At 41.9% G+C, this 12,308-nt stretch overlaps 1 protein-coding gene across 6 annotated transcripts in view; it reads right to left on the reverse strand.

Moving 5' to 3' along the window:
* DGKI (diacylglycerol kinase iota) overlaps positions 1-12,308 on the reverse strand; it is a 233,885-nt gene that overhangs the window by 53,817 nt on the left and 167,760 nt on the right. For all 6 annotated transcript variants that reach the window (XM_055712413.1, XM_055712412.1, XM_055712411.1 and 3 more), the window contains 4 exons: positions 11,387-11,456; positions 9,809-9,849; positions 7,913-8,040; positions 7,217-7,342 (listed from right to left, as the gene is read on the reverse strand). In XM_055712413.1, the coding sequence (XP_055568388.1) occupies positions 7,217-7,342; positions 7,913-8,040; positions 9,809-9,849; positions 11,387-11,456 (365 nt within the window). The remainder of the gene's footprint in view (positions 1-7,216; positions 7,343-7,912; positions 8,041-9,808; positions 9,850-11,386; positions 11,457-12,308) is intronic.

Consider the following 12,308-nt stretch of genomic DNA (forward strand, 5'->3'; position numbering starts at 1 on the left):
GGAAAGAAAATGAATTTCACTGGGAAGTATTTCTGTCTGCAGTGCTGCAGTATCCAGATTGTTCTTGTATTCAATGATCGTACCACAAAATAAAAGTAACTATCCTGATCTAAGTACCTCTATACTGAACTGACTATACAGAGAAAACCAAAGATTCAAACAATTTCTGGAAGAGTTTGATTTTTAAAACGTAGGGATCTCACAGAGAAAACACTCCTTTTTATCAGCCAAATTCCCCCATTTTTAAAAACCTCCCTATTGTTTGTCAGGCTGAATCTTTTTTCTGGATGGCAAGAAATGAAGCTTCAAGAAAAATTATTCAAGCACTGCCAAAAAACCTGCTAGATTTTCATTGTTACGTTGCAAGATTTTAAGGGACTGAGAAAGAGTTGTGAGGTTCAGGCTGTTTGGAAAAAAACACAAAGAAGTGTGCTGAAGAAGGACGATGCCATTGAAGCCATAAGAGAGGAGCAGGAGTGGGCATAGGCTGGGTAGTTTCTGCTTTCTGAGGCAGATCCCTGCTGTGCATATGTGATAACACTGCCTTGCTCGCACCCTCTGTCTCAAAGGGAACAGAGCCCAGAAAATAAAAACGATCTATCAGCTGAGGGGAAGCACACATCCAGTGCTGTAAGACTATCGTGTTGTGTCTAAACTGATAAAAAAGGCTTGCTTATTGAAGTTATCCATACAGAAAGCCTACGTGACTGCGAGGGTATAAAATATTGACTCAGCGCTCGATGGAGCTCCCTCTCAGCCAGCCTGAGATTCTCCATCATCGTCACACTGCGCTTTCCTTCTGAGCCGGTCGTATGTCTATTTACTTTCTTTCACTTGTAGCTTACTATAATGTTTTAATCAACTCTGTAGTCTATCTTTTTACCTTTCTGTGTGTTGTTTATTAGAATACTATCAAGGGTGAGCGGCATATGATCACTGCCTCCATTATATTAACAGGGAAAGTGGCTTGCTTGTGGCCACTGATTTATGCTGTTTATTATATTAATCACACGGTAAGTCCTAGTGTTTGTTTACACCACCTGGGCCCACACCCGGTGAAGTGGATTCCCCACTCTGAATAGCAGATGGGAAGTCTGTCGGGTCATGACAAGGGCAGAGATACATCTTTTCAGAACTGCCAGCTCATACCTTCAAGGTAGAATTCCAAAGAATTCCAACAATTACTTTTTTTTCCCCACTGAAAAATCTGGAGAGAATTAATGTTCAAAATAGATGCATAAAGTACATAAAATTCATTATTTGCTATACCTGGGCACTAGAGTGTAAAAAAATTAACAGTTGCCTTCTTTGTCGAGAAAGCGTCCAGAAACGGGAGTTTGGGAAGATTTACAGCAGCAGCTGAAGAAAAGATCTACTAATGGTGGATAAATTGTAACCTCTATCTGGAATATGCACAAGGTTTTAAGTATTTTGACTGCATCACTGTGACAATAATGACAGCTTTCAAAATACAGGACCAGACCCCACACTGAGATACATCACTTTTTCCCATTCAGTCGCATTCAGTTAACTTGCTTTCCCTCAAAACAATTTCTTATCCATTTGCTATATTCTTATAATTTTTTTTTTGCTTTCTTCAAAGTACTTTCCCTATTTAACCCATTTTACCTGTCCCTGAATCATTCTCAGTTCTTTTTACATCATGTTTCCTCTTCTTTAAGTTCCCATCTTTCCTTTTACTAAGGCCCCCTTCTTTTTAATATCACTTTCCTAGCAAGAGGTGGAGAGCAAACCTTTCTCAAGCTCCACTTTAAGATAGTAAGAGTGGTGCTTTGCAAGCTATTTCTAAACATATCTAAGACAACTGAAGAGAAAGAAAAGGGAGGGTTGAGCATAAAAAGACATGGAATTTTATCATGCTCTAATTCTATTATAAGAACTACACAGGAATGTACAGTGAAGGTGAAACGGTGACTTATGCCTTCATTTAAATAAGATTTGTTTGAAAGCAATCAGTACTCATGAAGCCTCATCTGGGATTTTAAAAAATGGAAAGTAATTTGTACAGGTGTTCAAATAGCTGGTTAAAACATGTGCACTTCACTCTTGTGGCTTCATCTTGTAAATGCAACTTCAACTAAATCCGAACCAGAAAACTAATTCAGATTTTGCTACCAAAACACACCAGGGCAGACCACTCTTCCTATTTAAGAGCAGACACCAAGTTATCCAATGCAAGGGTTTTGGGGAAACACTCGGATTTTTCAAGTCTTCACCAACCTTCGAAATTTTAAAGGTTCGCTATCACTAGGCAGCTGAAGCTTAGCCTGTTCAAATCCTAAGTCTGACCTCTTTATATTTTCTTAACTGCCACCAGATGATCGTTCCTTCTCCTTTCTAGACACACATTGGCATACCTGATACTCTTCTCACCTGGTACCACACAGATTTCTCTTAAAAAAACCCAAAAAACAAAAAAAACCCCAAAAAACCCAAACAACCAACAAAAAAAACCCAACTAAACCACTTCGTAACATCTGCACTGATTTCCTGGGCAATGATATTGGCATTTAGCCTTTTTATTCTTCCCTCTCAGGAACTAGGTTATTATTGGCTCATAAAGCAGTGCCTGGGCAATATTACTAGCCAATTAATGCCTATTTAGTAGAAAGTAAAAAATGCAGCCACCTTCCAGCCCCTACAGGCATTTTTTTCTTCCTCTCCCTGACAAGGCCAGATGGCATTCTGGCCAACCTTCGCCCACCCTTCACGAGCCATGCACTTCATTCAGACAATGCAGCTAGCAACTTGGGAAACACATTACCATCACAGCTGGATAGATGCTAGAAAAGTGGCTGTTACTGCCCCAAACAATGGGAAAATTAATAGCTTCAATTAAAAGACATAGATTAAACCTCTACCAAGGTATAGTCACCTTTTCAGTTTTGTATACTGTTGTGGTTTTGTTTTATTCAATTTTCCAGCTCTCATCACATAACAGGATGACAAACACATAACTAGGAACAGAAATGCACGGCCAACAATGAATGTTTACAACAGGATGGTCATCCCCATCTCACTGCCCCATTTAAACACAGGATATACGAGGACGATGAACCCACCCACATTCAAAGGAAGAGTCCGATTACATGTTTCAGTGGAGGCAGCCCAGAATATTTAGCCTTTTTCAAGATCAAGTACCAGTAGTCCAGTTGTTTTCCTGTTGTTTCTTTGTATACACCTTTCACACTAATTTGATGTTCCTATTAAGCTATGATTTGCCCCAGCTCCTGGTTACTGCATCAAGATGCTATTTCATGTCCTGCCTACTCCACACATCAGTCACATTTCAAAGAGCCATCAGAAAAGGGAGCAAAACATGAAATACCATTAGTCAAAAGCCACCTGAAAATTAACTAACATGAAGCTCACTTAATTAAAAAGGAGAAATAATTTTCTTTCAGAAAGACCCCTACCTCAAAACCATTACATTAAAATTACTTTTTACCCCAACAGCTTATGATCAAAAGCAACACCAAACATTGTAATTATTTTTAGATCACATATTCTCTTCCCCACTTTCATTGACTGAAGTAATTTAAGGGACCTATTTACATACTTTGTCTTTTTAGCTATAGTCCTCACTTGTCATAAATAATGACTTCATCTTAAAGAGGCTGGTTTTTTTATGTATGTGTATACACACACACACGTATATGCATGTATAGTGATGCCAGAGAGACTCTAAGCAGCCTGCAGCTATACCATGATGAGCTGTGGTCTAATCTGCTGCTAACATCTGAGGAGGATCACTCCCAACCCCAGTCTGGGAGAAAAATTACCACTGAGGAAACAGCCCCACTGGGTCAAGTGATGACTTTCTCGCACAGCAAGGTCCCTGTCACTTGCCTTAGTGACAGGCTATAGGATATTGCAGTTTGAGCTGGAAATGCTATACAGTGTTTTGGACCAGATGTAAAACACTGGATGCTGATGACTCTTAAAAGATCCATGAGAATTCCATGTACAGGAGGAATTGTCCCCTCTGTGCTCTGCCACATTCCTTTTTGGGAATTTTGCTAAAATCCTTTCCACAGGTTTTATCTGAAAACTAATTTCTGAAGGGACAAACCTCTGCAAAGTACCTGTGAGCTACTTCACCTGCCGCAACATAATAGTGCTTTTGAAGTTTTTCTGTAAAGTGCCAGGCTATAAGGTTAGGTTTCAAAGTCAAGCATCCAGAAGCTTATAAATGCCAGAGCTCATGTCATTTGAGCATCACACTTCATCCCTGATGACAACCTTTAATAAGTCACTACTTTCTTCTACTGGACTCTTGCCTCAGTGCTTAAGTAAGAGACCTGCTTGACATCCTTTTGTGTTTTGTATATGCAGTGCACAGTCTTAAGACTTATTTATTCCAACACTACCAAAACTGTGCACAGAATGTAAAATAATTAATTTTATCTTAAGCATCTCCGACTGTGTGTCCCCACAGTATCTGAGTTTCTTGTGACCATGAAATTTACCCTCACTATGCTCCTCTAAGGTGAGGTTGCAATATTGTCTGTATTCTGTAGCTGGGCAAGTGAGACAGAAGGAAGGCAGGCACAAACTTTCCATTAATTTTAGTAATGCAACCTGAGGTACACAGAAAGCCTGTTTCCTCAGTTTCCAGCCCTTCACTCTCTTTTCAGTCTCCTTGTAATGGCCTCCCAGCAGCCCATCGTACTTCAAGTGGACATGCATAGAATGAGGAGCCCGTTGTTACTGACCATTTGTGAAAACCTTGCTGTAAAACTGCATCATTCAAAAATTCTGTCAGGGAAATTGAGGGGAGAAGCCAGTCCTCCAGAGCAACATCCAACTGCCTTACATGCAATTACACTTTGCTTTCTCCACTGCAATCCCACACCTCATTTACTGTACACCTTACACCTTGCCAGCAAATGAGGCAGTGTCTAAACATACTTCAGAGCTCCCACCAGTAAAATAAATAACCTGCATCAGCCCAGAGCTCTAGATTCTGGAGAGAAACAGCCACAGACCCTTTCCTCCATGCCCCTAACCTGTCTCACTCATCTCTTACCTATCTGCATGCCACGTCCTCTGCCTCTTTGTTATTCCCATTCTGATTCCTCAGTTATCTGAATGTCCCCCGTGCTCCTAATTGCCAGCTCCCATCCCCTAACCCCGCTCTTCAAGTTCCTGCACACCCTTTTTGTTTCTACTCCTTTGGCTCTTGCAACTTGTTTTCGCTGTTCCTCTGTACACCTTTTCCTGACCGACCTCTATTTGACCACAATGGCTGCTTCGCTCTCCTCCTTGCTGCTGGACATCAGCAGGTGAGAAGCGCAGACCCCTTCCCTCAGCCCAGTGGGCACCCCTGCAACTATTATTAAGCACGGGGGGTGGGGGGCATAACTCCTCTATGAGCACGTGCAGACAAACTTTGGAAAGCAAAGCTCTGGAGTCTGAGCTATCTCCAAAGCACACGAACCACCTCATCAGCAGGGCAAACCCAGGGGTACTTTTCTCAGGACAGGAAAAGGCACCTCCCTGGTACTACAGCGACACTTTATTACATGTCAAGCCTCCAAACTTCATTGCAATGAAGTTCATTCCATCACCAGCACTAAAATGTCTCAGGAAACCACTGCTGGATTTATTTATTTTAAGGCAGGTAATTTAAAGCAGCACATTTGCCATGAATCTTGTCTTCAGAAACAACTGAGCTTTTCTGCAAAAGTTTTAACTAAACGAAAAAGAGAAAGAATCAGTCAAAGACTGAGTTTGACCACAAAAAATTTCATCCAAAACAATTAAAAGTTTAGATAAGCTATAAAGAAAATAATACCTCACAGTAGGCAGTGACAGGTATGCTTTACTCTGGGCAGCACTACTGACTTTGCTTGTAATTAATAAATCTACCAAACATAATTGTTCCAGCTAAACATACACTTCCAGTCATGCTGACGTAAACAAAATAATCCTCTTATCAATTAGAAGTTAGTCCACATGTTGTCACCATCTCTCCACACTGCCTAGAAGTGCCTAAGCATCATTTTTCTCCCAGCTTTGCCAGCTCCAAATTTTGGGCCCTGCCATTCCAGTCTGTAGAAAACTGAACTTGAATTCACCATCCTTCACATTGCAAAGAGCACAAAATCAAGAACTGATCCAGAATCCCACAGGGTAATGGGAGAAAACCAGGTGAGTGTGTCCTGGCAGTGCTACTCAGAACACCCTTTCTCACCATGACATCTCTTTCTACTGTCAGCAGCTTCCAGTTTGTAGCCACACAACTATGCAGCCTCCCATCCACTGCATCTGCCCTGGAGCTGTACTTGGCAGGCACCTTGCAGCCCCCCTCCCCACACATCCAAGACAGAAAGTCAAACTGAAAGAACACCACATGGTCACTATTTCAAATTTCTCTATACTAAGTTTTAAAACCGGTTCACAGGGATCCAGACACAGTAGAACTAGAAGCATAAAGTATAATTGATGTACACAATTACACATTATGTACATGGGGAGGGGGGAAAAACAACCCCAAAAACTCAGAATTTTTCAAAGCCAGCAACAGAATTCAGACAGGTGCTTCCCAGCTCAGCTTTTTTAGCAATTATGGATCTACCACTGGATTCAAAAATCTAAAGCAAAAGGACAAAAACGCTGAGAACCATTTCTAAAATAGGGAAGAAGAAGAAGAGATGCTTTTACAGAAATCTGAACATGGCCAACAGGATTGTGGTGGTAGAAATCTCTTACATGGGGGATGTATGAGTTAAACCACTGTTTAATCATCATACACCAAAAATAGTATCTCTGGTTCAAGGTTATATGAAAACTATTGCCTACACCTTTGCAAGTAAGTACCATTTGTAGAGGTTTCTGCTTTGTCACACTGCAGGGCTACCTTAAGGGTGAGTGCTTCGGTCTGTCTCAGAATCAATTGCCATGAAGGTTCTCTTAGCTGGAACTTCAGGCACCCAAAATAATGTCTTTACTTTTGGAAACTTGGATCTAGGTTTATTAAGAGTGCAGGGTGCCACAGACAAAAAAACAAAGGCAAGAACATATAATAATGGAGAAAGAGAAAGAAACAGAAGGGAGGAGCAAACTAGAAAAAGCAAAAGGACTTCTGTAATTTCGGCATTGGCACAATTCATTAGGTTTAAAGGAACCACTAGGAGCTGTGTGGTGACGGTGACAGTGCATCATCAAGCAGAAAAATGCAGAGGGCTCTTACTGCAGCATATGGGTCTGGCTGGCGTCCTTTTGTTTGTCAGGTACCTCGTAGTGAGGGGAAATCTTGCCAAGGCCGCTGTCACTCAGCATCCTCTTCCGAACCGCAGGGTTCCACCGATCTGATATTCTATGGAGGGAAAAAGGAAGAGAAAGGCATTCACCCCTCAGAAATTTTCTCACATACTCCACTTTGAAGTTTTCTTATGCTTACTGGTTCCCAGCACTTTTCAGTCCATAGAAAGCTAAAATAGTTTAATTCGCTATGAGACTAAGACTGTTCCTAAAGATGAATAGGAGCATTTCTGGTCTGCCCAGAGGCTGAGAAGAAACAGAGACACCATCATTCTTAGGCACAAAGGGCTTCAGGGCCTTACACAGTGTCATCAGAGCCCTGACTGGGCAGAGAAGGGGTTTGTAACTCAATCGATGCAGATTTATGGCAGGACAGATACATCAGGGAGTGTGAGGAGGTTGAAAGATGCCAAAGTCCATTAGTTCTGCTGTGTGCTCCAGGACACCTAATGAAGTAAATGTTATTCAACTGTCCTGTCATTACCATGGCAGCATCTGATCCTGTCCCCAGCTCCTCACCTAAGATCTGCCCTCCCACATCTCCCAGTCCTTCAGAAAAAGGGACTAGGAAAGAGATGTCCCACTCTAATACGGCTGCTGAAAGCCAGATCCCAGCACCACTCACCCAGAGGCCTGCTCCACTACCAGATCAGGCATTCCTGGTGGTGTCCCCACCTGCTGTGACATTACCAGTTCTGGGTCCAGAATAAAAATCTCGTCCTGCGAAATTTCCGTCACAAAGTGCAAATGTTCCTGTTGGAGTGATACAAGGAACAAATAACAAACCTGCAGCATCACGGGTCTCTCAGAGCAGCCAGTTGGCTATGGGAAAGCTGGGTGCGCATCAGGGTCTCTGAAGCACATTCATGGGACTCTGTGTTTTTATATATATATATATATATACACATATACCCTCACTGAAACCAATGCCACTGAAGTCATCAATAAATATTTCATCAATTTCAAACACAATTCCCAACCAGCAAGCCTCACTCTCACAGCAATACTTAAAAGGCTGCTGCTCAGACTCCATGTCATTCAGCTGTAAAACTGGAGGTCTACCTAAAAAGCCAAGGACTGCATTTCAAAATGAGAACCAGCACCTATGGTCTGCCCTCCAACGATGGCTGACAGAAATTTTCGTTGTCTGGGGGTACTCTCCAAGACCACCGCTGCTTGTACATTCTGGTTTCACATCTCCATTACCAAAGCTCTCTTTCTCAATCCCTCTTTTTTGTTACTGACACTGAAGGCTCATTGTCCTTCAAAAAACACCATGTGAGTAGGTCTGTCTACGTAGGTGAATGAGCAGGAAACTTCCCACAGTTTGTGTGCTGGAGACATCACACAGTATTATCTTTTCCCCAGAGAAACACAGGGCAAAGGAGTAGGAGGGAAAAACAACCAATTGTACACAGTCAAGTATTGCAGAAATGCAGAAAAAGCTAGAGTCACATTGCCCAGTTTAACCTCTAGCACAGGGGTCCTCAAACTACGGCCCGTGGGCTGGGTACGGCCCCCCAGGGTCCTCAATCCGGCCCCCGGTATTTACAGAACCCCCTGCCCCCCCCCGCCGGGGGTTGGGGGGAACCAAGCAGCCGCAGATGACTGCCTGCCACTGCATCCGCGCGCCGGCCCCCTGGTTAAAAAGTTTGAGGACCCCTGCTTTAGCAGCATCTTCTTCACCCTTGCTTTCCAGATGTTAAAGTACAAGCTCATCAAAGCATTTATATGACTGTGTGCAAAGAAGTCCCATGCAGACATTGAACCTGGGACCTCTGAACCAAAGCCACAGCTCCTCCTGCTCAAACTAGACCACCAGCTGCTTTTGCTAGGAAACAGTCATATGTCCATGTGATTTAGGAACAACTTGCACAGTTCTCAGGGGGACCAGAAACAAATGACCACTGTGTGAAATCAACAGTTTGCACTTAATGCTGAGCCACTAATTGGCCAGTTCCGGCTACAAACCAGAAGCACCAAAAGATCTGTAAAATTTTCAAAGGTCTTTTAGAAAATAGATTCAGATTGTCAAATCTATACCACAGGTTTTAATCCAACTGAGTTACACACTGGTTTAGGATTCCTTACGAATATTTGATTCATAATTCTCAATTTGTAACATCACCCTAATTTCCATAGCTATTCCATGTCACACACACATAGGATCAAGATTTCTGATGACTAAAAGCATCAGTGAAAACAAACTCAAATAATCTGGTGCCACACAGATGCCCTTAGTAAGGCTTGATAAGGATGACAAATGTAGAAAATTCTGATCTGTACATCAGATTGGTAGTAAACAGAAGGGCAGATTGTCAGTAGATATAGAACTTCAGTGAAATTACATGAATTACATCAACTAAAAATGGCCCAGAATTTTTTATCTACTTTTCATGAGACATCAGTAGCATTTTAGAACACACAGGAGGAATGAAAGATCATTCATTTTAAGCTGCATTTGACATAGCCTAAAAAAAAAAAAAAAATCCATAGAAATGGTAACTGAATAAAGCTTTACCTGAGATCTGTCAATGCGGTAAAAACGATCAGCAGAAGTTGCTGCAAGACAGAAACAATAGAGCCCCAGTGAAGAAAATGGCCTGAGCAGAACCACATGGACAAGATGGGCTGAGCTAACAGCACCACCACTTAAGGCAACCTCTTTATCAGTGAAATCACACTGTTTTCACAAGAACATAATCTGATTCATTATGTCCATATTCCTATCCCGTTAAATAGTGAATTTAAAGGTGAGGTTTAACAGAACAATATTCACCAAAACTATTAACTTGAAGTATATATTTTAAAAATGTGTAAACTGGATTTCAGGCTTATAAACCGAATTGATTAGATTAAAATGTGACAGAAAAAGCTGCATTGTTCTGATGAGAATATAGCAAGTACATAATGAAATTGATGGGTCTAATAGGATTAATTCAAATTTTGGATCTAAAGAACAATAGCGTGCTCAGGAACTCTTTGTAAATCAAATGCATGGCCACAGACATTCACCATGAATTACCAATATGCTCAAGGAAAATTTATGCTATTAATGAAAAACACATTAAAATAGAGGAGAGTCACTAAATAAAGTACCTATTAGGAATCTTGTCACTGCCAAATAATTTATATTACTAAACCTAAAAGTATTTTATTACCTACGACGTGTTTCATCAGATGTGGGGGTTTTGTTTCTGCTTTGCATTCAGTTTGGCTGGTGAAATTAGATTTGTTCATTCTGGACTTTTGACGCAAGAGCACAGTGATGTAGCATTGTGGGTTTTGGCACTGCAAGGGTCTGTCAAATCCCTAAAGACAAAACCTGAATGCATCTACCCACTCAGCTTTCTCCAAAACCCAAACAGATTCTCAGTATGTTTTTTATCAACTTCCCTCATGAGAGACAAGGAAAAGCAATTAGAACTTGCCAAGGAGAAATTGTTTTTGTTTACAACAATAAAAATTTCAATCTCCTCATCCCGAAGCTTTTGCAAAAGCAGATGCCATCCATTTTAGCTGCTAATTTCAGTGCTCTGGAGCCTGATGTAAAGCACAGATAAGCTGTCTGCTTTGACAAAGCCTGGGTCAAATACAAGCACAGTTCCCAGGGACTTACATGAAGTGCTTTTGAAGCGTAGTTTTACAGGGAAAGGGAGATACATTTCCATCACCTAAACACCATAAGTACCTAAACACTATAGTACTTAAAGAGAAACCAGACTGAAAAATGCAGCCTTTCCAGCAGCAGCACACTGCCACAAGCAGCTGCGCTCTGAGTCCCGGCAATACCATGCAGTAAGTGCTGCTCATCACAGCAGAGACACTAACAAACCAAATCCGTAACCACACTTAGAAGAACGTGTCTCCTGGGGCAGAGGGGACAAAGCTACAGTAGACATTTTGATGCTAGATGAAAGGAGGCCTGATTCATTTTTCAGAGAGGAAAGGGGGGAACTCAGCTCCATTTTTTTATGTGCTGAGTGTAACAAGAAGGAACAGTTACCCCTCCATAGTAACACTTTCAGATGCACCGTCCTTTACATACACACCAGAAGCCAGCAGCATGCTAGGCACAAGAGAAGGGAGATGCACTTACCATCTAGGAAGCACCATCTGGGAGACAGCCTCTGAACGGAAAGTACTCTGGGGAAAGAGCTTTCTTGGTCCTGAATAGGGCAGGGAAATTACATTAAAAACCAACCAACAAACTTTTTTTTCTCTCTAAAAAGGACTGTTTTCTAGTATCTGCTTTTTTTTTCATTTTGTTCTACTGACATCGCACAATGTGCAAAGCCTACAATAACCCAAACCCACTGGATTTGCTTCTCACTGACATCAGGGCTTGACTGTAATACAGAACAGAGTAAACTGATATAGTTAGCTTCAGCCACATCCTCAGCTATTCCCTTCCCTTCAGCTCAGCAACATGAAAAAGCTTTGCATAAAAAACAACTTTCTCAGCTGTCTACACTCCCCCTTATTTGTGGAGACACAGGAACAGAGAGCAGTGAAAGAGGTCAAAGATACACATCAGTATCAAACAACAGCCATGAACTCTAATTACCATGTTTGTTTCTTGTGTGTCAGTCACCCTCCTTTATTCTAGCTCAATATTTTTACATTCTTTCCCTCTCCTGACCTGCCACTCAAAGCAACTGCCCACTTTACCTGTCTCTGCTATCCCAAATGCACATCGGGGTAAAAAAAAAATTATCCTCTGCTTCCAGAATACAGAGAGTGCAGACCTGGGGACCACCACCAGCCAAGCACAGACATCCTACATCAACATGCCCCTGTTCTAGCTAAAAAGACCTGCTTCTTGAGAGCCAACAGACATTACTTCAGGAACCAAACCAAATGACTGGGGAGGAACAATGACTTTCTTCCTGACCTGTACTCACCAAGGAGTCAAACGGGCTGCCCGTTGCTTTTTCAGCTCTCACTGAGCTGGAGAGGCAAAAAGGATCTCAGAAAGCAGAGGGTGGCCACAGCTCTGCTCCATGCTGCCAGTGGATGGC

This window comes from Falco cherrug, chromosome 5, assembly GCF_023634085.1.
Source record: "Falco cherrug isolate bFalChe1 chromosome 5, bFalChe1.pri, whole genome shotgun sequence".
Taxonomy (NCBI): Eukaryota; Metazoa; Chordata; class Aves; order Falconiformes; family Falconidae; genus Falco; species Falco cherrug.